Consider the following 23,897-nt stretch of genomic DNA (forward strand, 5'->3'; position numbering starts at 1 on the left):
AAGTTCTCATTCACTGATTTAAAAATTCGCATTTAAAGTTTCGGTGCTAAGTCTTGTATGAATGGTAATCTAAAGTATTTAAATAGAGTTAATTGGTGTCAGTGGTTATGTCGATTCTGGAGTTAATGTTTTGTGATGTGTGATTAGGGTTGGTTAGTGTTACGGATAATTTATCATTTGTTGTAATGGATAGTACTTAAGCAAGTAATTTGTTTGGATATGAATTGTCTAGAAAGAGCTGATGAAGGATTTTTAGGTTTTTAATATTGATTGATTGATCTGCAATTTGTAAAAAATTCTGTTTTTCATTTGTTTTATAATACTATTTTATTATTATTCGTTTGGTGTCAAAGAATGGGACTGATTGATGTCTGTATTCTGTTTCAACTGTAAATTGGATATGTCGGTTGAAATCGTTAAACATGTATAACAATTTATTTACCATATCTTTTGGTAGGACTTATTAGAAATTTGAGTGTCGATGAGTGTTGATATCGTCGACTGATTTCTATTGAAAGATTATTCTGAATGACTATATCTAGAAGATATTCGTAACATATGAGGCCAGAATAGAACTCAGACAACCTTCCATTCTCAACTCCCAACACTGACTAGTGCTAAAAAGTTATCTTTATCGATTTTGCAATGTTTACTTATGTCGGACTAGGGTGTGTGTTGATCTAGGGCAAGCGTCTAGATAGATATCAATAAAAATTGAAACGATAGCAAAACTTACAAGAAAGTAATCGTTAGGCAGTTGTAATCCATTCATTCCATTAAATGCTGTTTTTATGTCGAATGAGTCCTTTATATAGGACCATTGTGTATATGTATATGAGTCCGTTATCGAAGTTATATGATGCAGTTAGAATGTATTTTACAAAATTGGCAATATGCATTTTTGCATATTGCCAATTTTGCAGTTTGTGCATTTTTGGTAATGCATAAAATTTTGGAGCGTTACTATTACATTTCGTTAGTTGTTTTTTGGTGGGTTCGTCAATAAAATTTATATTAAGTAAATTATGTACTAGTTTATCGCTTTCTTTTTATATTTTAAGTCTAGGGTTTTTATCTAGTGATTATCTAGTTTTTATCTAGTTTTGGAGGTGGTGGCATAATGCTATTGGGGGATATTACTTGAGAGGGACACGCCACACTTATGCATAATGCGCGATAATACTCGACAACATACCACTGCCGCAGTGAGTAACTATCTTGATGAGGTCCAAATTCATAGATTGGGATAGCCACCATTTAGAGTGGGTTTACATCCAATAAAACACACGTGGTATCAGCTAAAACGCCGCATGCGACAAAGAAATTCCGTTCCAAATACGATAGAGCAGCTTAGGCTTAATGCACAGCATGAATGGAATGCAATTTCACAAGGATATGAACAAAATTTATTTGGAAGCACGTCGATAAGGATGCAAGCAGTAATAAGAACTAGAGGGAGGAATACTCGCTACTGATCACGCACTTGTTTTAATTCAAAACTTGTTTAAGCAATTTAAATTAGCATTTAAGTTTAGAGTAAAATAACCATATTTGCCTAACATTATATATTATTTTTTTCGGTATTTTTTCCGCATAAAAAATTAAAATTCTTTATTAAACATTGTTAAAATAAACACTTCTTCACAATAAATGAGTTGATTGACAATATTTACTTTACAAAAAAAATGTCCAAAATATTCAATATTTTTGTTCATGGGTGTATTTTATGTACCTAATAACATTTAACATATAAAAGCACCTCCAATAATGTAATCAGAAGTCCAAAATAATTCTGTCAATGTAAATATCCCTGAGGTGTAATTTTTTGATCTATTTATTGCAGTAATTTGAAAATACAACCTTGTTAAAAGGGACTCTTTTCGCATTTTACAGTCTACAAGAGGGCAGGTAGCTCCGAAAATTTGATGCCACTATTAGTAAAATAGTAGGCGGAAGACGCGCCGACACGTGCACATGTGCTAACCTCACCTCTGCGATCTGCTCCGCATTGCATCTGTCTATACTTCGTGTTACCAGCCACTCTCTCAAAACTCTCAAAATAAAAGCATTCGCATGTGCTGTCATAGACGTATCCCTCAGGTATAGAGAAGTAAAAACAAATTTACAAACATTTTAAGAATGAAATTTTTATGAGGTTTATAACACTTTTAACATATTTGAGTTTCCTCAAAGATCGATAAAATTTATTTAATTTGTTTATTGCATTTTATTACCAAGAATATGAATTACTTTGTTATTTGAGTTTATTCAGTTATTATATATTATTATATGTATTATATTGTTGCCTATTGCGAGAGACGCAAAAAGAACAATATTTTCCTCTCATTGACATAAAGTCATTAAAAGCATAGAATATAGTCAAATCGAAGGTCTATACTTATTTTAATGAACATTACATTTTCCATGGATTTTTCTTTCCTTCTTAAGTATACAATTTAAGTTTTTGGGAAGGTTTTTTTTCAATTATAAATATTGCTGAATTGTTTGTACATTTTTTTAAGATGTGGTCCTCTATTGTGATAATAAAAAACTTATATTATCTAATTTAGATTTTTGTTTTCAAATGTAACTCTTCACTTAAAAGAAATCTCTCCCAACTTAAGCCAGCTCTTAACGAGATTTCAACTTAATATGCAAAACTCTATGTTAAACTTAAGAATAAATAAGGACTGCATCCTGAACTAATACTATTCTCATATGAAATTACAAGATCTCTCACACAATTGTCCCAACATAAGTTCTTATTTCCTTATACATGGAAGTACAGAAAGCATGGGGGTTCAAAGTAAGGATTGCTCCCTAGATTTCTCACCCCTGTCCCAGTCAAAATGTACGGCGTTACAAAAAATAAATCTATACACCGATTCGAAACTTTGTGTATGAATGCCGTACTCTGTCAAATTACCGAAAATGGGGAAAAAGTTTTCCGAAAATAAAAAATTTTCCCTGCTCCTGGTACCAATACTTTTGTACGCCATTAGGTAGCAGGTCATTATTTTTCTATTACCTACTTAAGTTATAAATGCCGTACAAAAATGTTTGGACAAATAAAACTTACCCCTTGACTGGTAAGATTCTCTTACCTGTGACCAACATGTACCGATAAGAATTAACGGCATTGTTTCTAAAGTTGTCATTATATTATTATAAATTATAAGTTTTTATATAGTTGTTATACATATTTTAGTATTAAGTTATTTATGTAGTTCATGATGGGTCAAATATTCCATTAAAAATCTTCCATGTACTAGAACTTGTAGACTATAATCTTTATAAATTTACCGGGAACTCTTTCCTTATAAAGTATCACATGCTTTGTTAGGATCAATGAATGCAATATGAGCATTTGTTTATTTTTTACTTTATTTTTTCATCAGCCGCCTATATTGAAAATTGCGCCTGGTGTTGGCTATAGCTCCGCATAAATCTAAACTGATTTTCGAATATTTTTTTCACATATCCGCCTATAAATTACTCTTTCTTATATTTTCATGGTGTGATTAAGTAATTTTATGGATCTGTAGTTTATGCATTTTTAAACATCTTTCTTGTTACTAGGTACTGATAAATTGCTTCTTCATTCGTCTGGCATTTGTCTCACTTCTATAATTCTAATATACAAACCTATTAACCAACTTGCTTCTGTCTTCTCTAAAGCTGCTAATTTTTTTGAAGTATTTGAGCAACTTCATCGTTTAATATTTTAGTAAATATTCCGTTACTCAACTGGTTTTCTGTCAAATTATTTGCTAAATAAACTGCCAAAGTATTTTCTAACGTTTTTTGACATCCTTTTTGTAAATGAATATTTTATTATTTTCGTTTCAGATACATCTAATCTAATTACAATTATTTCCTTACTTTATTCTATTCTATGTTGGGCTATCTTAAATATATTTGTTGTTGGCTAGTTTTACTAACGATCTAGTAGTTCTTACATTCAAGTAAATCTTCTTTTTTAATCATGAAATAATCTATTTGGGAGTGGTTTTGTATGTGATAAGTAAACTTTTTTTCTTATTAAAAAATATGTTAACAAGTCTCATATCCAATGTTGTTGCTATTTCTAACACATCTTCTCCAGCATAATTTCCAGTTTTCCAGCCTGGTTCTTCATGTAATGCTTAAAATCCTCATTGCAAACAATTTTAACTTTCCTGATTTTATACTCTTCCCTGTAAGACTTCCAAGACCCTAGCCTGATTTTGGTAACCTACCATGGTATAATTTTGTGTTCGCTTATTAAATTGGTGAAATCAACATTACAGGACGACAGTGTACCTAACAATAAAAAAATCGGTTGCCTGTAAAGTCGGTTTTACGGGCGAAGATTTTACGTGACAACGTCTTTTTCTCTGTAGAATATTTATTAATATGAATATTATTAAATTGCACAATAGTTGTTTGCAGTTGAAACACGCTGTTTCTTCTCAATCGACTGAATTACGATTGATTGCAGAGTGATTTAAACTAATAATTTACTTAACACTATCAACATTTGTCAATAGTATGACATAACCTAAGTTTCTCAACTTTTGTGTCAATCTAACAATTAATCAATCAATCATAGTTTACGATAATGAAATATTAGTGTACAATTATTTACCTTTATTGTTGTAGTTGTTGTAAATGACGAATCTAAGCATTCCACATTTTCACTACAGACACAGCTGACGATACTTTAACCACACGTTTGAACTTGTATTATGACGCTTTCTCGGTTTTCCAACGCCAAGAACGCTCGAGAAAGACAGAGACACAAGCACGCACCGATTCAACGCGCCTAATTCTCTAGTGCTGCGCGCGCAGCGGACCGATCATGTTTGAGTGGGAGAGAGACGCAAGGCATTCGCCGGTCCGGCGGGCCTCTCTCTCGTTCGGTGACTCATCGTAACAGACGTGAGCGGGCGTTACACTTTTTCATGAGTAACTCCGAGCCACAACCTAATTTAAGACGTTGTCACGTCAAAAACCAAATGATCCACAAAGCAAAGAATTTTTAAAGAACAGTTTTATATTTTGCATCTTAAGTTTTGTTAACTTTTTTTATTATTTTTTAATCTTTCATTATTTACTAGTTTGAGGTGAGATATGTTGATAATGCCTCCTTGTTTATATTTTGCGTGTAAAATGTAGTTCTTTAATCGGTACATATTCTTCTTCTTTTAATTCTGTTAAATCTGACACTGAAAATATCTACGTAGTTTTAATCTTTAATTAGATGTTGTTCGTTTGTGTTTAAATTTTCGCTGAAGGATTACGTCAGCTACAGAGTTCTGATAGGTATTCTTAGAAACAATAATCTGAAGCTAATTTTATTAAACGAATATATACATTTAAGAATAATAGCTAATAATGACATTAAAGTTATCCCTAGTAGGAAAATTATTATCCCCGTCCATGTGTGCCACTGATCGCAATTAATAGGTATAGCAGACAGCCATTATAAAAATATGCACATGCTCCCGTGTGTGTTGTATATGAGTATATGAGTGACTGTGCTAGGAAGGTATTTCCTTTTATGTCTGCATTTTCTCCGACCACAGAATAAGCATCCGGTCAGGACAAAATAGTGTTACGTAGATGTCGGGTATTTGTTGGGAATATACTATGCTTTAATAAATATAGGTTAAGGTGGAGGTAGAAACTTTAGTATGCTACAGCAAATTTTAATGAAAATATACAATAATTTATCCTGTGATTTAAGGATTGTATATTAATTTAGTTCATTTAGATGTTTAGAATGTTTAGATGTATTTATATGTTTATTAATTTAGATGTTTAGAACTATCTATCAGTGTGTATTGCCCTTAAACATTATTTTTTTCTAAGATATAGTTTTTATTATATATTTTTTGGAGATCACGATATATCCTACTTTAAGACTCAACGTAGTATGGATATAGTTCATCCCAAACCCTTCTTTCAGTGCGTCATAGTTGATCGAATTCTCTCTAACACATTAAGCTGGAAGTGACAGAAAAAAACGTAAGTCTGTGATTATTATACATATAACTTAGAAAATTATTTATCGTAAAGCTAATTTTACTTACGTATGTATAATTGGTTGGGGTTTAGAATACGCTAAATAGATATCCAATCAATGATGCGCATAAATATAATTTGACGCAGATTGTCTCGATCTTGACAGTACTTTCACAATGTCAACTGATAAAATGATAATTGTCATTCCAGGTTAGTATTATCAGACATTTTACAGTGAAAGTTTAATTTTGTATTTATTGTCATAAAAATATTTTAAATATGACGAGATATATCGAGAAAGAACAAAGACTAATATTAAAATTATTAAATTATTTTCAATTAGAAAAAGAGAGATTACGATCCTGCAACTGTCAAATTTAACTAAAATGTCATGCAATAATTCTCGACTTTCTTAAAATCCTATATCCTCCTGAGACCTGATGTCCAATTAAATGGACATTTACGTTTTATATATTTTTTTGGAAAGAACTAAATTTACAGCGCCGAGTCCCACGGTCCATCGTAGTGTATATACAAGTGACCCTGACAACAGCGCGCCGTATTACTGTGACCACATTATAACTTAGTTAACCTGTTAATCTCAAGTGACAAAAATGGCGGGCAGTTATAGAAAAACAATTGATGGTAAGTAGCTAATTTTATTAGATTCTTAACCTAAATGTTGCTTAGTCTAATAACTTAGGATATTATAAATGCATTCATGCGATGTAGTTGTCTTATCAAACCATTTTTAAATTGTTTTTTATCTAAAACGGGGATGTCCTTTTTCATGGACGTCAGGTCCTTAGGCATACATAAAATATTATATTAGACTTTTTTGTTTCAGCTGTGTTTGGTAATAAAAAATATTTAAGACCCGAAGTTGACATTGAAAGACTTCTTGAATGCCTGGAAAATTCAGATATAGACGTTTCAGATTCTGAAAACTCTGATGACGGCTTTGATCCAAATGAAGAATCGTATCAGCCTCAGCAATCAGATTCGGCCCAACATACAGATGATGAACAAGATACAGAAATGCCACCCGAAGATGAATTAGATAACGTGCCACTCAGTGAACGAAAAAAAAGGAGAACCGAAATACATGGAGAAAAATGGGTGTTTTTGTCCCTCAGCATATAGACTTTACTGGAATTGTCGATACAGTCTACGAGAGGCAAAATTGGAAAGTTGAAAACTATGTCGGTATGTATTTTGATGATTCAGATTTTGAGAATATTTGTAATTGTACAAATATTAAATTTTTGCAAGAAAAAGGAAAACCTTTGAACGTTACTCTAACGGAGGTGAAAAAATTTTTTGGAATATCTATTCTAATGTCCTGTCTGAATTATCCACAAATTAGAATGTTTTGGGCTAAGACAACAAAAGTCAACAGCATTGCACAAGCCATGACTCGTGATAGATATTTTCAAATCAGGAGCAACTTAAAAGTAGTTATTGACGCTGATGTGCCTCAAGATCAAAGAAATGCTGACAAATTATTTAAGATCCGGCCTTTAGTTGACAGAATACGAAGAGGTTGCTTGACACTTCCAAGATACAATGAGGTTGCTGTGGACGAACAAATGATACCTTTTACGGGCGTGTGTAACATGAAACAATTTGTTCGAGGTAAACCTAACCCAGAAGGATTAAAAAATTTTGTCTGTGCCACTCCCAAAGGATTAATATTAGACTTCGATATTTATCAAGGGAAAAATACATTTCTGCAGAATGATGTGTTGGTCCATCCGCAGTTATTAAGTTATCTACAACGTTATTAGAAGGAACACATGTGTTCATCGATAGATATTTCACCACCTTACCTTTACTTGAGTACATGTTAAACAAAAATATTTTTTTAACTGGTACAATAATGAGATCCAGAATACCCAAAGCAGTTCATGTAACATCGGATAAGGTGATGACTCGATTGGGTCGTGGTTCATCTGAGCAGGATGTAAGAGCTGATGGAAAAATTAACATAGTCCAATGGTATGATATGAAATCAGTTATGCTAGCGTCAACTGCATTGCAAATAGAACCTTCAGATGAATGTAAGCGGTGGTCAAAAAAGGACTCCCGATATATTGAGGTACCTAGACCAAACATTGTTAAAAAGTATAATGAATGCATGGGGGGAATAAATTTAATTGACAGGATAATAAGTTATTATAGAATGGGAGCTAAAAGTAAAAAATGGACAGTCAAAACCATTTTTCACTTATTTGATCTTGCGATTGCCAATTCTTGGATTCTATACAGAGATGACTATAAGCAACTTGGTGATGCTAATAAAACCGTTATGAAGTTCCTGGAATTTAAAATAGCTGTTTCCGAGTTGCTCCTTAAAGACAACATTTCTGAAATTTCTGATTTTGGGAACACTTCAACATTAGTAACTAGAAACAGTTCCAATCCTAGACCATCACTTCAAACTTCTACTAAAAGAAAGATACAATACATTCCTGCAATGGCATCCGAGTTAAAAAATTCTGTTAGATGCAAGCTTCCAGGTTGCAAGGGTAAAACAAAAGTTTATTGTGAATCATGTGACATATTTTTATGTTTAACGGGAAATAACAATTGCTTTAAACAGTTTCATTTATAATAATTTTGTATTGATGCGATCCTGATGTCCTTTTGAATGGACATAATTTTTTTCATATTTAACAACAAAATAAAAATTTAGAAAAATTTACATGTGTTTTTATAATCAACATCATACGAATTTTACTATTTAATCAAAAAAAAAACAAAAAGAATCAGCTCAGGTCTCAGGAGGATATGACGTCAAAATTAGCGACGCACTGAAAGAACGGTTTGGGACAGACTGTAGTTAAGATTTTATTTTAATAATATATTTTTATCATCAATCCTTTATTCAACGAAGACAGTACCTACATAGGCCTCTTGTTTTGTCTACATCCTTTTCACAACTTACTTTGGAAAATATAAACAAATTTATATCATAAGTATTAAAGGATCTCTCATTGAACTTGAAACAAAAAATTAGAAAAACGTTAAAGAAAATAAATGAAAAGTAGCAATGTTCTTTAACTCGTTTTTATCATCAAAATATAACTGACACAATTTAAGAAGAAACTAAAAAATGCTGCCCAAAACATGAAATTTTATGTGGTTTCATAAAATGACCGTTCTATACTAGTACGCGGGTATATTAGTTTCTCTTTTTATTAATTAAGACAATAAAAATAAAACTGTGGTAGTCGTCAGATCTCTAAAATTCATACTAACAAGCTAAATTTTGCCGAGAGTGTACATTTTTACACCCCAAACAGATTCCAAAATTTTTACCCTGGTTTTCCAATAAAACCACTCTCGCGGAGGGGAAAATGTAAAAAATAGATTTATCAAGAATCTGTACGCCGTAGAAAAACGTTTCAGATAAAAAATATAGCTGAGATAATTTTGAACAAAAATATTTTGCAACACTTTTTGTGTCTCAAAAACAACGATTTTGAAGTGAACGAATTTGTGGCTGAAGTGGTGTAGTTTCAAAAAACGTTCTTGTGTAGGTAATCGAAATGAAGCAGTTTTAAATGGTTTCTAATGTGAAAGTTTAAATTCAGCGTTTTTAGACATATTTTAAATGCCTCACATTTGTTGCCAAAACTCAAAACCGAAATCTCATGCAATAGGTTTTGAAAATTAGCATCTAACAATGGAAATTATATTGATATCATGAAAATCATAAAAAAATACAAAAATCGTTCGAAATTTATTTAAGTTTTATTTAAAATCCTTTATAAAAGATATAAATTAAAAAGACCCTTTCGAGCTACATCACAAAACGTTTTCGGACTTACAAGTCCATCATCAGTGCCTAGAATACCATTTACGTAGAATATCATTTATCTAGAATAAGTTTTACCACTTTAGTGAATTAAATCGCCTAGATTAAATTTTGACTAAGGTGAAAGCGATGTGGTTGAATACTCACCAGGTGTGCATCAGTGAAGAAACTAAATGTGTGGGTAAAAACGTCTTAAATGATATAAAATTTGATATTAACTGATTTAAATGACGTTTTTAGGACGAGTGTATAAACAAAGAAGTCAATGTGACACTAGCCAACAATGTGGGTTAAATGAATATGTTAAAATTTTATTTTTTGTTACTTGTACAGTTGGGTATGTTACTTGTACAGCTTGTATTAATATGTTGCGGTTGAAGTGTGATATACTCCGAGAATTGTGTTAAAATATTGTAAAACAGTCTTTAACAATATGTATGGAATGACTTTAAAATTTAAGTAGACAAGCACCAATAGTTTTACCTAATAAAACTAGGATAAAGTAAAATATAGATAATGCTCTATATATTCCAAATTAACATTTGGTACCTAAAACATAAATGGAAAATATGTCTATGTTGCTGAGTTGTTAATTATTATTAAAGACAGGGGTGAACTGTCTCGTGTGTGGATAGTGTAGAATATAGAAACCAACTCAAGAAAACGAACTGAAAAATTGTATTGTAATATGAGGTTAATGTGTAATGTATCTTAAAAGAATGTGTTAGAAAATTGTAGAACAATTATATAGATGAAATGACTTAAAAAAAATTTGGATTATAAGTAGGACAACGTTAATGCATATATTTAATGTAACCAAGAAAACTAAAAGATTTATACGGCTTCATATGTTTTTAATTAACATTTGGTAACTAAAAATTAGATGGAGTTATGTGCATGATGCTGAATTGTTTATTATTGGTGACTGAGAGTTAAACTATCAAAGGGTTAGATTGTTAGAGGGTTAACTGTACAAATCTTCTATCTCCCAATCATCCACTAAGCCAATTTCCAAATTTTCAACATTATCTACACACGAGACAGTTTACCTCTCTGTCTTCAATAATAAACCACACAGCTTCATACACATATCTTCTTTCATTTAATTTTTAGGTAACTAATGTTAATTTGTAACATAGGTATAGAGCCTTATCTATATTTCACTTTATCCTAATTTTATTAGGTATATCTATTGATGCTTGCCTACATAAACTTCTAAAATATTTGTAAAATCATTTCGTACATACAATTGTTGTACAATGTTTTAACACAATTTTCAGGGTATATTACACTTCAAACCCAATATATCGATGTTTCTACTGTACAAGTAACAATAAATAAAATTTTTACATATTCATTTAATACACTGTCGGCTAGTGTCGCCTCAGGACACATACTACAAGTTACATTGATTGCTTTGTTTATACATCCGTCCTAAAAATGTCATTTAAGCCTTAACTACAGAGATTTCATTATTACCACGTAACAACAGAGCCCCGGTATTTTTTACCGGTCATTATAAAATGGAGTCAAATATAAAGTTAATAAAAAAATGCATCATGTATTTTTCTGTAGTGTCTAGATATGGGAGAACTGGGGAAATCAGTGATTTTGATAATAAAATACAAGATATGTAAAGAATAATCTATTAAAGGATAATTTTGATAACATTTTTGGTCTATTGAAACAAACAGCCATAAATGCTATGAACAAAAATTTAGATTTTTTTTAAACAAATAAACCTTATATAGAATCATAAAAGAAACATAAAATAGTATGTAACGTAAAAAGCTTAATTTAGCACTTACTTATGATGTCTCAGTTCAACTCACTACTGCTGATGGAAACAATCAGAGTACTTTAGGATATGTTTGGTTTCCTGTTACTTTATTGAGTAAAACTCAATCACTTAAAGTGTTAATAGTTCCTTCTATTTCACATAAAATGATATTAGGTATGTATTTTATTAATTTGTTCCAACTTTCTTTGGATTTCTCAAATTTTTCATTTAAGGCTACAGATTTATCTACTTGTCTAGTAAATACTATTATTAGTTCTGAAAATATTTCTGACATTTAGCAATCACAACTCAACTTATAAGGTTCTTTAAAAACATGTTTTTTCTAGCTCAAAGTTTTCTGATTCTTCTCCAGAATGGAAAATTTTTGTTCCTTCTCCACATAAGAAGCAAATTTTGCAAATGTATCATAATGACATTAGAGCTGCTCATTTAGGTGTCTTTAAAACCCTTTCTAGGATTTTAGAATTGTATTACTGGCCTAAAACCATTGTCTAAGTCAGAAGGTAGAACTTATTATCGGAAGCGATTCGAACTCTCACACTTAGGCTGGGGCAGCAGAGATAACAACGCTCGAGGTAATTCTTTATGACTATATTATTATAAAAGATTTGTAAAGGGAAACGATGGAGTTATTTCTATCGTGCCCGTAGCGCACCAAACCCTCGTGGCGACCTGTCTAGTTTTTGTTACAGGATTTGTTAGAATAGGTAGCTGATTCGTTAATTAGGCCTCTTGTGGGGGTGAAAATTATACGCAACACTTTTAATTAGCGGTTTATTTGCTTCCACAATCTTTACGGTAACGCTTTACAAACTTAAATACTTATCACTAAACTAAAACTAACTTATTTGCCCTTGTTGTGTGGCACGGGTGAGAGAGACGAGGAGAGAGGCACTTCTTTAGCGACTTATATGATTGACAAACTTAATGAGACTGACTTTATATTACTAGAGAGGGCAAAGGGACGAGAGGTGTGCGGGCAGAAGAGGTGTCAAATATGCTGACTATCGTCTGGTCTTTTTTACTAATAGATAGTTGATATTCACACTACAGAGGCGGCGTAAGGTTAAATTTGAGTAGTGAAAAATTAGTTGGTTTTCCAACATACTCCCGGGCCTTGAAGCATTGCTTCAAATAATAAAATAGTTAACGACATAACAAGATAAAACAACAAGAGACAACAACAAGAGCAAAGTTACTAGATTAACATAAGATGAATTCTACTCTATTACTAATTCTAGAGCAGACTTAACAATAAACTATCAACTAAACATAGAATACATGGGTAATTTCACTGATTTCCTAAAAATTATTATACTTAGTAGCTAATTAACACATTTTACAATACACTGTAACATTTACCTAATATTTACACAGAATACTCTTCTGGCAATGGACACAATTTTGTGATAGGATGTGTGAAAGTTCCATCCTTCGTTTTGATATTAACAACACGAACCTTGCCATTATTGCCATGGAAGACCTCAATCACTCTGGCAAGTGGCCAATATAAGGGAGGTGTATTATCTTCCTTCAACAAGACAAGATCATTTACTTTAATAACTTTATTTGAGGTGAGCCATTTGGGACGGCTTTGCAATCTATTTAAGTAATCTGTGCTCCATCTTTTCCAGAAAAGTTGTTGGATTTTTTTGCAATTTTCCCAGAGATTTAGTCTAGAGGAGGAAATTTCACTTACATCGGATTCCGGGAAAGAGGTGAGTGGTTTGCCTATCAGAAAGTGACCAGGGGTGAGTACAGAGAGATCTCCAGGCTGATTGGACATAGCATAGAGGGGACGAGAATTGAGAACAGCCTCTATCTGGGCTAATACAGTGGAGAATTCTTCAAAAGTGAGTGTTAGGTTGCCAATAAGCCTGTGGAGATGGTACTTTGCACTTTTTATTGCACTTTCCCATATCCCACCATGATGTGGAGAGTGAGAAGGTATAAATTTCCATGTAATCTAAGTGAGAAAATTCTATTGAATTTTGAGTATCTTGGTTCCGCAAGAATTGTGCAAATTCTCTTAATTGATTTTTGGAGCCAAGAAAGTTGGTTGCATTATTAGAAAATATGGCAGAGGGATTGCCACGTCTACTGATAAAACGCTTGATGGTGAGCAGAAATGATTTTGTGGTGAGATTGGAGACAAGTTCCAGATGGTATGCTCGAGTGACCATACAGATAAAAAACACAACAATATAACATTTGGTTATAGGAGCCTTACGAAGTTTGGAAGTTTTGAGATTGTATGGTCCACCTAGGTCTGTTCCAACAGTTGTAAATGCTTGCGAACACACTAGACGTTCTCTTGGCAAGTCTGCCATCAGCTGAGATGCTGTTTGAGCCTTAAAACGAAAACATATTTTACAACTGTTGATAATTCTTTTGATCTCCCGCAGAGCATCAAGCGGCCAATATTTTAGTCTGAAGTTGGAAAGTGTACATTGTGGACCAGCATGACACAATCTAATATGCTCCCTCCTTAGCATGAGTTTCACTAGTTGATTCTTAGAAGGCAAGAGAAGAGGATACTTTTGGTCAAATGGTACAGAGGCATATTTTAACCTTCCACCAATTCTCAACATTTCATGTTCATCCAGAAAGGGGTCCATGGACAAAAGGGATTTATTTGTAATTGGCCTTTTAGTTTTGAGAAGGGAAATTTCTTGTGAAAATGAGTCATCTTGTATGAGTTTGACAATTTTGAGTTCAGCTGATTTGAGTTCATTTACAGAAAGATTGTTGGAGAATTTTTCTGGTGGTTTCCTGGTATTATGAGCAAATCTTAAGCAATAAGCAATCACTCTTTGTAGATTTGTAAATGAAGAGAATGGTTAAATGAATTCATCTAGGAACCAGGGAGAGACTTGAACATGATGTACAATCTGAGATTTTCTTTCCTCTGGAACGTGATTAATTTTGTTTTTTGAGTTGAAGAGGGTAAGATCTAAATCAACTTGGGATAGAAAATGTGGACCATTAAACCAGAATGTACTGTTCGGTTCTAACGGTGATATACCTCGAGACAGAATATCTGCAGGATTTTCCTTGGATTTAACATACCTCCAGATAAATTCTGAGTTTTGTTGTATTGTTGCAACTCTATTGGCAACAAAGGGAGTCCACCGTGAAGGGGGTGATTTTAACCAAGCGAGAACAATCTCTGAGTCACTCCACAAATTTATAGAATCAATCTGTGGGATTCTGATTTTGAGGATACTAACAATTCGTTGGGTGAGTTTTGAGCATATAACAGCACCCATGAGTTCGAGTCTGGGAAGGCTGACAATTTTGAGTGGAGCTTTTAGAGGCGATAAGAGCACAAGAGAAAGTGTTGGAGTCATAAATAACACGAATGTATACACATGGAGCATATGCATCTATGCTAGCATCTGAGAAGCCATGAATTTCAATTTTTCTAACATTTTTATTTTTGAAGAGACATCGAGGAATTTTAAGTGACTGCAAGCAAGATAAACCTTGAATGAATTTGAGCCATTCTTTCAAAATTTCAGAGCTAAGATGGTCATCCCAATCAATTTTTGCAAGCCAAATTTTTCTCATTATTAATTTTGCAATAATTACTACCGGAGCAATGAGACCTCAGGGTAAAAAATTTGAGCTATCAGCGAAAGAACTTCTCTTTTAGTATAGGTGGTTTTAATGAGTGATTCTTGTGAGAACCGAGGTACAGAAATTGAGAATACATCTGAATTGGCATTCCAATAGAGTCCTAATACCTTGCTATTACCATTTTCTGGAGCTATAACATAATTGGAATCATGAGAATGAGAGGAAACATTTTCCAAAAATGTTTGAGAGTTAGAACACCATTTGTGTACTGATATTCCTACCTTGTTCAATAATTCTGTGATTTCAAAATAAGCCTTTAAGAGATTTGTTGGGTCATCAGCAACATACAACATACGTCATCTATGTAGCATGCATTGAGGATAGCATCACTTGCAAGAGGATACGATTCTTGATGAGTGCGAGCTAACTCTATCAGACATCTACAGCTTAGAAAGTTGCCATAGTTAGTACCATAGGTTACAGTATTCAACTGGATGCATTTCAACTCATCTTGAGGGGAATTTCGCCAGAGAATATTTAGGAGATACCTTTGAGTGGGGTTTATGAGGATTTGCCTGTACATGTGCCTGAGATCAGAGGTAAAACATATAAAAATGTTCTAAAATGTATGAGAGTATCAATTATTTCTGGTTGAGTTTTATACCCCTTCAACATAATATCATTGAGTGAGACACTGGAGCTTGTTTTCATGGAACAATCAAACACAACACGTAATTTATTTGTGAGCTTTTCCTCACGAATAATACAATGGTGTGGGATAAAGTATTTATTATCTGACAATGGGTTTGTGAGTGTGAGGGGTACCACCTTTGCATGACCAAGAGAGAGATATTCTTGTATGAAGTCCTTATACTGAGTATAAACTGTGTTATCCTTTACAAGTTTCCTTTCTAGATTGTAGAACCTCTGTCTTGTAGAATAAAAGGAATTGCCTAGTCTTGTAGGCTCTGCTGAAGAGCGTAGTGGCAGATCTACTTGAAACCTACCTTCAGGTAATAATTTTGTGGTAGTTTTAAAGATATGTTCAGCAAGTTCATCATCCTGACTGAGCATGGGACTTTCAGGGAGTTCTTCAACCTCCCAAAATCTTTGAATGAGTGCATCTAGAGGTTCAGTGTTATTCAAAGAATTGATACAAAGAGAGACCTGAGTTGAAAAACAAGAATTTTTGTTATTGTCTGAGAAGTGTGAGGGATAGTTGGGGATTGACTGTGAAGGTAGTCTTCCTTGGAAAATATATCCAAGATGTGTATTTTGCAGTATAGGGCCATTTCCAAGTTTTATTATTCCATCTGTTAACAGATCACAATATATGTCATTGCCCAACAACATATCAATTTTACCAGGTACTGAGAATGAATGATCTGCAAGGTTTATATCATGAGGTATACTTAAGTGAGACCTGCTTATCTTTATCTGTGGCAATTTACATGTTATAGTTGGCAGTACAGTACAAGATACATTAAATCCATTGTGTGTTGTTTTAAAGGGATAGATAATGAGGTCTATCATCTTGTTTGAGGTGGAACAAGATTGAGATAAGGTAGAAATTTTAAGTAGTCTATTATAGGAAGGAAGACCTAGCCTATTTACCAACTCTTGGGTTATAAAACTTGTCTGGCTGCCATTATCAAGAAGAGCACGAGCATGTACTAAATTTTTATCTTTGTCCACTAGTGTAACAAGAGCTGTAGCCAATACTACTTTATTTGTGAGCGAGAGTGCAGAGAATAACTGAGTTACATCTTGTGAATCAAAGCTGTGAGAATGAGAGTGAGCTTGAATACCCGATTGAATGTGTTGAGTATCATGAGATGAGGTACCTGGTCGATTAAAGGGTGTATTATGTTGAAAGACATGTAGATTATTGGGCCTAGTATTTATTAGTGCTATTAGAATTAATTTAAGTGAGACGATGAGGCTTGAGGATTAGACCGAGTATGTTGAGAGTTATCATTTCTGATGATGTGAGCTTCTAGAGAAAGAGATCTTTGTGTAGCAGTTGAGTACTGTACATGATTGTCTTTATGAAGGAGTGAGTGATGTCTTCCATGACAGATGGAACAAGTTGACTGCGAACTACAATTTGCAGTGAAGTGCCTTGTTCCCAAAAAATTTCTACACAATCTCCTTGTGTTTACAAACTTCAGTTTTTCCTGGAGAGATGAGCTTTTAAAACTATTACAATTATAAATTTTATGATTTTGGGAACAAAACAAGCATCTTAAATTATTTGCTTTATTTTCAATGTTATAGAGATATGTGACATGTGCATGACTACTATAATTAGATTTTTGAGTCTGAGTATTAGAGCTATGCAGTTTCTCAAGGATTTTACATCTTTTTTCTAAAAATGTAAAGAGGTGTGCTAATGTAGGTATTTCCTTGGAACCAAGTTCATACTCAAATGCCTTATGAGAGTTAAAATCTACCTTTTCTAAAAGTAATTCAATTAAAATAAGATTTCAATGCTGAACTGGAATCTGCATGTTACTGAGAGACTGCATAGTTTGCTTTATATTAGTCAAAAAGCCTCTACGTGATTGTGGTGAGCATTTAACTAGAGATGGAATTTTCAATAACTTTTTAATTAAACTACTAACAATACGTGCTTTATTATCATACCGTTCTTTTATATCATCTATATCATCTCTTTTCATCTCTTATATCATCTACATTATCCAGTCATCTTCTTTTAGGCGTTCCTCTACACCTGGGCCATACTGGTGTTCAGTTAGTTATCCTTCTCAGCAAATCTGGGTGTGGGCGTCTCTTTATATGTGCTATCCATTTTAAGCGAAGAGATTTTATGTATCTGACTATATTTTCTTTCTTTAATTCTTCATCAATTTCAGCATTTGTTTTTATTTTTTTTTTCTTCCTCTCTTATTACATTGGACCCTAGTATCGTTTCTATTATTTTTTCTTTCAAATTTCAGTAGGCTATTTTCTTCTTTCTTTTTAATCGTCGTTGTTTCCATCCTATATATAACAGCAGGTCTTATTAAGATCTTGTATAGATTCATCTTTGTTTTCTTACTTAGTCTTGCTTTTTAACAGGTTTCTATTCATTCCATACGTTTTTTTGCCTTTTAGAATTCATTCCTCCGTTCTCTCTTTTCTGGTTTTGCTACTTCTACTCCCAAGTAGCTAAAGATGGATGCAGTTTTAAATTTGTGGTTCTGTCTTATTACTTATTTGTGGGTTGTTGTCTCGTCCTTCCCTATCGCCATGTATTTTGTTTTGTGCTGGTTTATCTCGAGCTCTATTTTCTTTGCTTGTTTATTTAATTCTTTAACTTCTCTTATAAGTGTATTCTTTGTGTTGCTGTAATGACTTGATCATCTCCATATGCTATTAGTTGAAATTGATCTGTAATAATGTTTTTATTAACGAAGTTTGTCCTCCTTATTATTGCTTCTAATATCAGGTTAAACAGTGTCGAGGAGATATAGTGACGTTAATTCACGCATTTGTTTACTTTGATCCCCTAAGCAGTTGTTCCGTTAAAATTTTTCTTTATTGTGATGTTCTTTAGACTCTCTGAAAAATATTTCAGTTTTTCTAGGATTACAAGATGCTCTAGCTCCTTCATCATTTTCGTCCTGTTGTAACGATGTGCTGAACTTCCTACAGCAACAGCGTTCAACAGTTCGAACCGTGGGAGTGTCGATCCCACTTTCCATTTCCACGACAAGACGACGAGGTGTGGTCCGGAGCGGCTGTTAAAAGCGAGCGGCTGGCGGAGTTAAGAAAGTCTTATGGCTAACGCTCTAGGCTCCTTGGCTACATGTAGTCTACATGTTTACCCCACCTGTCACCTTTTCCGTCACACGTCCTGTTTCCAATTCCCACGTAACAGGGGTAGCAGCAGTAACGTGCAAACTCCAAGCAGCCTGCTCATACAGACTGCCACTGCGTCCGGAGGCAACCGTGAAAAAACAAAGCCTAGAGGAGTAAAGCTCGATAAAAAATCCCCACTATTACGGTGAAAGGCATCGTGCCAAAGATATGAGAGATGCGAGGGTTAGAGCATCACAAACGATCCCTTCGGGATACCTGGCGACCTCCCGAAGTAACTTAGTCTTAGCGCGGTAAGGGCGCACTGCCGCGCCGGACAAAAAAAGAAATGGGAAGAAAAAGTATTTGAAAAGACAAAATGGGAACAGGTGAGCTTACAGGAGACGATAACTAAAAAAGAATGCCTTATAATAACTAAAAAGGATATAAAAGGCGGGGGGTAGAAGACGTGATACGTACTCTCAGGGAGGAAGTTCATGAACTAATAGAGGTCTGCGAAGAAGGAAATGTAGAATATATAAAAAACGGGAACGGAAGTTCCATAGCCAGCCAGAGAAGGGAATGTTACACATATGTGGCCAAACCAAAAAAACAAGGTATGTACGAAATGGCCGAGAAGGCCATCAAAAGGGTAAGGGAAAGGAAAGAGCCACCTGAAACAATAAGGGTGGTTATCAATAATGAGATAGATAAAGATGAGATACGGAAAGCCCTGGAGTTTGTAGGCCGGGCAGAAAACATCGTATGGGAAATCCAAGTAAGAGGTAAAGAAATGGATAAAGGAGTAAATAACGAGCAAGAGGAAGCCCTCCTAATCAAAACAGGGGGCAAATCGTACACGGAAGTACTGAAGGAAATAAACCAAAAAATTAACATCGGAAAGATAGGGGTTAAAGTTAGACTCAAAAAAACAGAAGGGGGGATATCCTAGTAAAACTATAGGGCAAAGGGGCCGCAGAGAAATTACGAAAAGAAATGGATACAAGGATGACAGAGTTAAATATGGCAATCTGACTCAAAGAATGTTTTTTTAACATAACAGGTTTGGATCCAGGGGTGACGGAGGAACGACTCCAAAGTGCCATAAAAATGTACACAGGAATACCGAAAAAAGAAATTGATATAAAGACGCTAAGAACTAATAAACATGGGGAGCAGGTGGCGACCGTAGCCGTACGCCCCTCAATAGCTGAAGAATTGAGGAGATACAGCTCCATAATTATAGGCTCCATAATCATGTCCTATCAGTGAGAGATATACCCCAACAAGGTGCTACAAGTGCCTTCACTATGGCCACAATACATATGAGTGCAAATAAGAATTTTAATTTTAATATAAGACGCGAATCCACTGCGGAAGCGACCTCAGGGAACTGAACCATAATGAACCCCAAAGATCAACCTGGTATAAGGATTTTGCAGGTGACCGTAGGCAGGGCGCGCCGAGCGCACGACCTCATCTACGCAAAAGCCTGCAAGCTAAATATAGATCTGCTCATCGTACCCGAACCTAACAAAAAGATAACGACAGGCGGTGGGTGGATACAAGACGAGGGGGAAAATGTAGCGGTGCTCATTAAAAATAGGGATGTCGGAGTGCAGAGCATTGTTAGGGGAGGAAATCATTTACTCATTTGGTTGAGGGATTTCAGCCTCCTGGCATGCTATGTATCTCCAAACATCCCTATGATGAGATACGAAACAATCGTTAATGAAATAATGGGTGCCGCTATAAACGAAAAAAAAATACTGATCGCCGGGGACATAAATGCGAAGTCCAGACAATGGGGTTCCCCCATAAACGACAAAAAGGGGAAACTGGAATGAATGGATAGCCCAGGCTGGCCTCCAAGTGCTGAACAACAATAAGCCAACCTTCGTACGGGGGGCCAGCCAATCACACATTGACATCACATTCGCGAGCGAAGGGCTATCCAGGAAGGTGTACGGGTGGGATGTACTCGACGATCAGCTCTTCACCTACCACCGATATATACAATTTGAGGTAAAGGTTAAAGGGGGGATAAAGCGGTCGATAGGTACAGCAAAATCATATTTCAACAAAAACAAGTACCTATCGGAGGTCAGAAAAATAAATGAAGATGAGATTTCTGACCTCGGCCAACTTCGAACAGCTCTACAAAACGTGGCAAAATTGGCTACCGAGAAGAAGAAACATGGAAAAAAATCCCTCCATTGGTGGACAGATGAGATAGAAGATCTACGGGAGAGATGCCTCAGAGCTCGAAGGAATTATACGAGAAGCCAGGGCAACCTCGAGCTTAAAGATACATACAAGGATTTGAAGAAAAGATTAAATAATACAATAAAAAAAGAGAAAAAAGAAAAGTGGCAGACCCTGATAAAAGCACTCGACGAGGATATATGGGGTGATGCATACAAAATCACAATGAAGACCTTAAAGATAATGGCCCCATATAGACTCGACGAAGACCAGCGGATGAGATCAGCTGAACTCCTCTTTCCCACCAAGGACATGCCAGATTTCACCAAGGTTTTCCCAACCTTGATAGAGGAGTTCACAGAAGAAGAGGTGAAAACCGCTGGTCAGGATACGAAGACAGGGAAAGCTTCCGGCCCTGACGGGCTGCCACCAGAGGCAATAAAGATAATAGCAACTGAGGAACCAGGTTTGATCAGAAGAATATTTAATGATCTACTGCAGAAACAAGAGTTTCCCAAGGACTTGAAGGAGACGAACTTGGTTCTACTCCTAAAGCCCGGGAAACCCCCTGATTCACCGACCTCTTATCGGCCAATATGCCTTCTGGACTGCCTTGGTAAGTTCTACGAAAGACATATCAAGAAGAGGCTGGAAGGCGTGTTGGAAGATGAGAGAGTCTTATCCAACCAACAGTACGGATTTAGGAAAGGCAGATCGACAATCGACGCCGCGACCTGGATAAGGAACGCGGCCAAATCAAGCAAGAAAAGATGGGTGGTTCTTGTTCTGTTGGACATAAAAAATGCTTTTAATTCAGCAAACTGGCAAACTGCCTCATAGTAGACCGAGTAGTCGAAAGCGGGGCTCCGGAATATATGTCCAATATAATAAAGGACTACCTTTCGGAACGATCCGTATGCATATCCAAGAAGAAAAAGAAACAAATGACCGCGGGAGTACCCCAGGGGTCAGTCCTGGGACCCTTACTCTGGAACATGTTATACAATGGGGTACTAGAAATTCACAAGCAGAGACAAGGAGTCAAAGCGATAGCATACGCAGACGAACTAGCCCTATTGGTTGAGGATGATAAAAATTGGGGCATAACAGAAAAGGTAAATAAAGCAATAAACACGACCGCGGCGTGGATCGAGAAGAACGACTTAAAATTAGCAGTAGACAAAACAGAGATAATAATTCTGAGAGGACCAAGGAAAAGGGATGACTTGGTTTTCAAATATCAATGCTCCGAAATAAGACCCCAAAGGACAGTCAAGTATCTCGGTATTACTTTCGACGACCGACTTACCTTTGGGCAGCACATACAAGAAGCATGTCGAAAGGCGGAAGGGAGGACCTCAGCATTGAACAAATCATTGTCAAACATAGGGGGTCCGGATCTCAGAAGAGATCAGTTATGTTACAATCAATATTATCGATCATCTTATACGGGGCCCCCGTGTGACACGAGGTCCTCCAGATGAAGAAATATAAGGACATGCTCTTTAGAGCTCAAAGGAAACCTCTGATCAGGGTGTGCAGCGCGTACAGAACTGTATCTATCATTGCCTTAAAGGTAGTGGCTGGTTCTGTACCCGTGCACATCCTGGCCAGAGAAAGAGCTCGAATGTATCAGAGGGGCAACGGGGCGGTTGGTTCAGGGCCACAAGAAAGAGCCAGAAGCTTGGAGATGTGGCAGAGGGAATGGGCAGCCGAAGTCGAAAAGGCGGCCTGGACGAGGTCCCTGGTCCCGGATGTAGTGAGGTAGTACGGGTGTCGGCATCAGCGCGTCAACTACTACTTCACGCAGTTTCTGACGGGGCACGGATCGTTTCGGAAATACACCCACAGAATCGGTAGGTCCGGAGACGATCTATGTCCTGAGTGTGGAGTGGTGGACGATGCACAGCATGTTGTTTTCGACTGCCCTGCATACCACACGGGGCGAAACGAACTGCAGCTGAGCCTGGGATCTCCACTAGGCGAGCCTCACGAGCTGATCGATAAAGCCATCGCCAGCAAGCACGATTTCGAACTGATCATTGCCTTTGTTACAAAAACCATAAAGCACAAGGAAGAGAAAGAGAGGCGGCTGCAGATGGATTGACCGCTATATTTATTTACTGTTTTAAAAATGTGTGTTATTTATTTACTCATTTTATTGCATTTTATTTATTTAAGTTACTTTCGTTTTTACTATATCTTATCTATACCAATTTTAGCTGTTGTTTTTATTTTTATTTTATCTACTTTTATTTTATTACTTTTAACTTATTTTTTTATCTATTTTTATTTATTAATTTATTTATTTTATTTCATTGTCGGGGCCGCGGGACATGGGACGGGAAAAGACTTTTTACATCCAATTCCGTCGGATGTCCCGATACCCCGAAAATTAGTGAATGAGGGTATGAATGCGGAACTGAAGTGATGAAAGTACGAATGAATGGTGTTACTGTTAATTGCCAACTGGTTCTACTCGTTAGTTTCAATGTGGAAGGGGTGGCAACCAGGCTGTCTCGCCAGAATAAGGTTTGAGCAGGACGGTAGCTTCACCGAGCCTTGTGCTGGTGAGGGAGGCTGGGAGGCCGTCAAATCCATGTAATGCACGCGAAAAGTGCCAGAAGGAAGTTAAGAGTAAGGCTGACGGGTCAGATATGCTCGCTAAGAGCGGTTCCGGGCCCG

General features: G+C 35.5%; 4 protein-coding genes across 4 annotated transcripts; 3 read left to right on the top strand and 1 right to left on the bottom strand.

Annotated features, from left to right (window-relative positions):
• Window positions 1-6,433: 6,433 nt before the first annotated feature.
• On the top strand, window positions 6,434-7,149 carry LOC140444401 (uncharacterized). The gene is made up of 2 exons (XM_072536153.1): window positions 6,434-6,651; window positions 6,854-7,149. The coding sequence occupies exons 1-2, from the start codon at window positions 6,621-6,623 to the stop codon at window positions 7,147-7,149; spliced, it is 327 nt and encodes a 108-aa protein (XP_072392254.1). The 5' UTR covers window positions 6,434-6,620.
• Window positions 7,150-13,474: 6,325 nt separating this feature from the next.
• LOC140444402 (uncharacterized) lies at window positions 13,475-18,913 on the bottom strand. Its single transcript, XM_072536154.1, has 3 exons — window positions 18,802-18,913; window positions 15,871-17,050; window positions 13,475-14,417 (listed from the first exon to the last, which is right to left on the bottom strand). The coding sequence occupies exons 1-3, from the start codon at window positions 18,911-18,913 to the stop codon at window positions 13,475-13,477; spliced, it is 2,235 nt and encodes a 744-aa protein (XP_072392255.1).
• Window positions 18,914-20,410: 1,497 nt separating this feature from the next.
• LOC140444403 (uncharacterized) lies at window positions 20,411-20,854 on the top strand. The gene has a single exon (XM_072536156.1). The coding sequence runs from the start codon at window positions 20,411-20,413 to the stop codon at window positions 20,852-20,854; it is 444 nt and encodes a 147-aa protein (XP_072392257.1).
• Window positions 20,855-22,692: 1,838 nt separating this feature from the next.
• Window positions 22,693-23,319, top strand: LOC140444404 (uncharacterized). The gene is made up of 2 exons (XM_072536157.1): window positions 22,693-22,976; window positions 23,064-23,319. Exons 1-2 carry the CDS (start codon window positions 22,693-22,695, stop codon window positions 23,317-23,319), a joined length of 540 nt encoding a protein of 179 aa, XP_072392258.1.
• Window positions 23,320-23,897: the final 578 nt, after the last annotated feature.

This window comes from Diabrotica undecimpunctata, chromosome 6, assembly GCF_040954645.1.
Source record: "Diabrotica undecimpunctata isolate CICGRU chromosome 6, icDiaUnde3, whole genome shotgun sequence".
Taxonomy (NCBI): Eukaryota; Metazoa; Arthropoda; class Insecta; order Coleoptera; family Chrysomelidae; genus Diabrotica; species Diabrotica undecimpunctata.

Excerpts from the sequence above, each read along its gene's own strand:
- LOC140444401 (XM_072536153.1), top strand. The coding sequence starts at position 6,621 with ATGGCGGGCAGTTATAGAAAAACAATTGATG. Across the intron at positions 6,652-6,853 it reads TTATAGAAAAACAATTGATG|CTGTGTTTGGTAATAAAAAA; the intron begins GTAAGTAGCTAA and ends TTTTTGTTTCAG.
- LOC140444402 (XM_072536154.1), bottom strand. The coding sequence starts at position 18,913 with ATGGAAAGTGGGATCGACACTCCCACGGTTCGAACTGTTGAACGCTGT. Across the intron at positions 17,051-18,801 it reads TGAAGGAGCTAGAGCATCTT|GTACCTCATCTCATGATACT; the intron begins GTAATCCTAGAA and ends TTAATCGACCAG. Across the intron at positions 14,418-15,870 it reads AATGATATTATGTTGAAGGG|ATTTGCTCATAATACCAGGA; the intron begins GTATAAAACTCA and ends TTATTGCTTAAG.
- LOC140444403 (XM_072536156.1), top strand. The coding sequence starts at position 20,411 with ATGAACCCCAAAGATCAACCTGGTATAAGGATTTTGCAGGTGACCGTA.
- LOC140444404 (XM_072536157.1), top strand. The coding sequence starts at position 22,693 with ATGAAGAAATATAAGGACATGCTCTTTAGAGCTCAAAGGAAACCTCTG. Across the intron at positions 22,977-23,063 it reads CTGGTCCCGGATGTAGTGAG|AATCGGTAGGTCCGGAGACG; the intron begins GTAGTACGGGTG and ends ATACACCCACAG.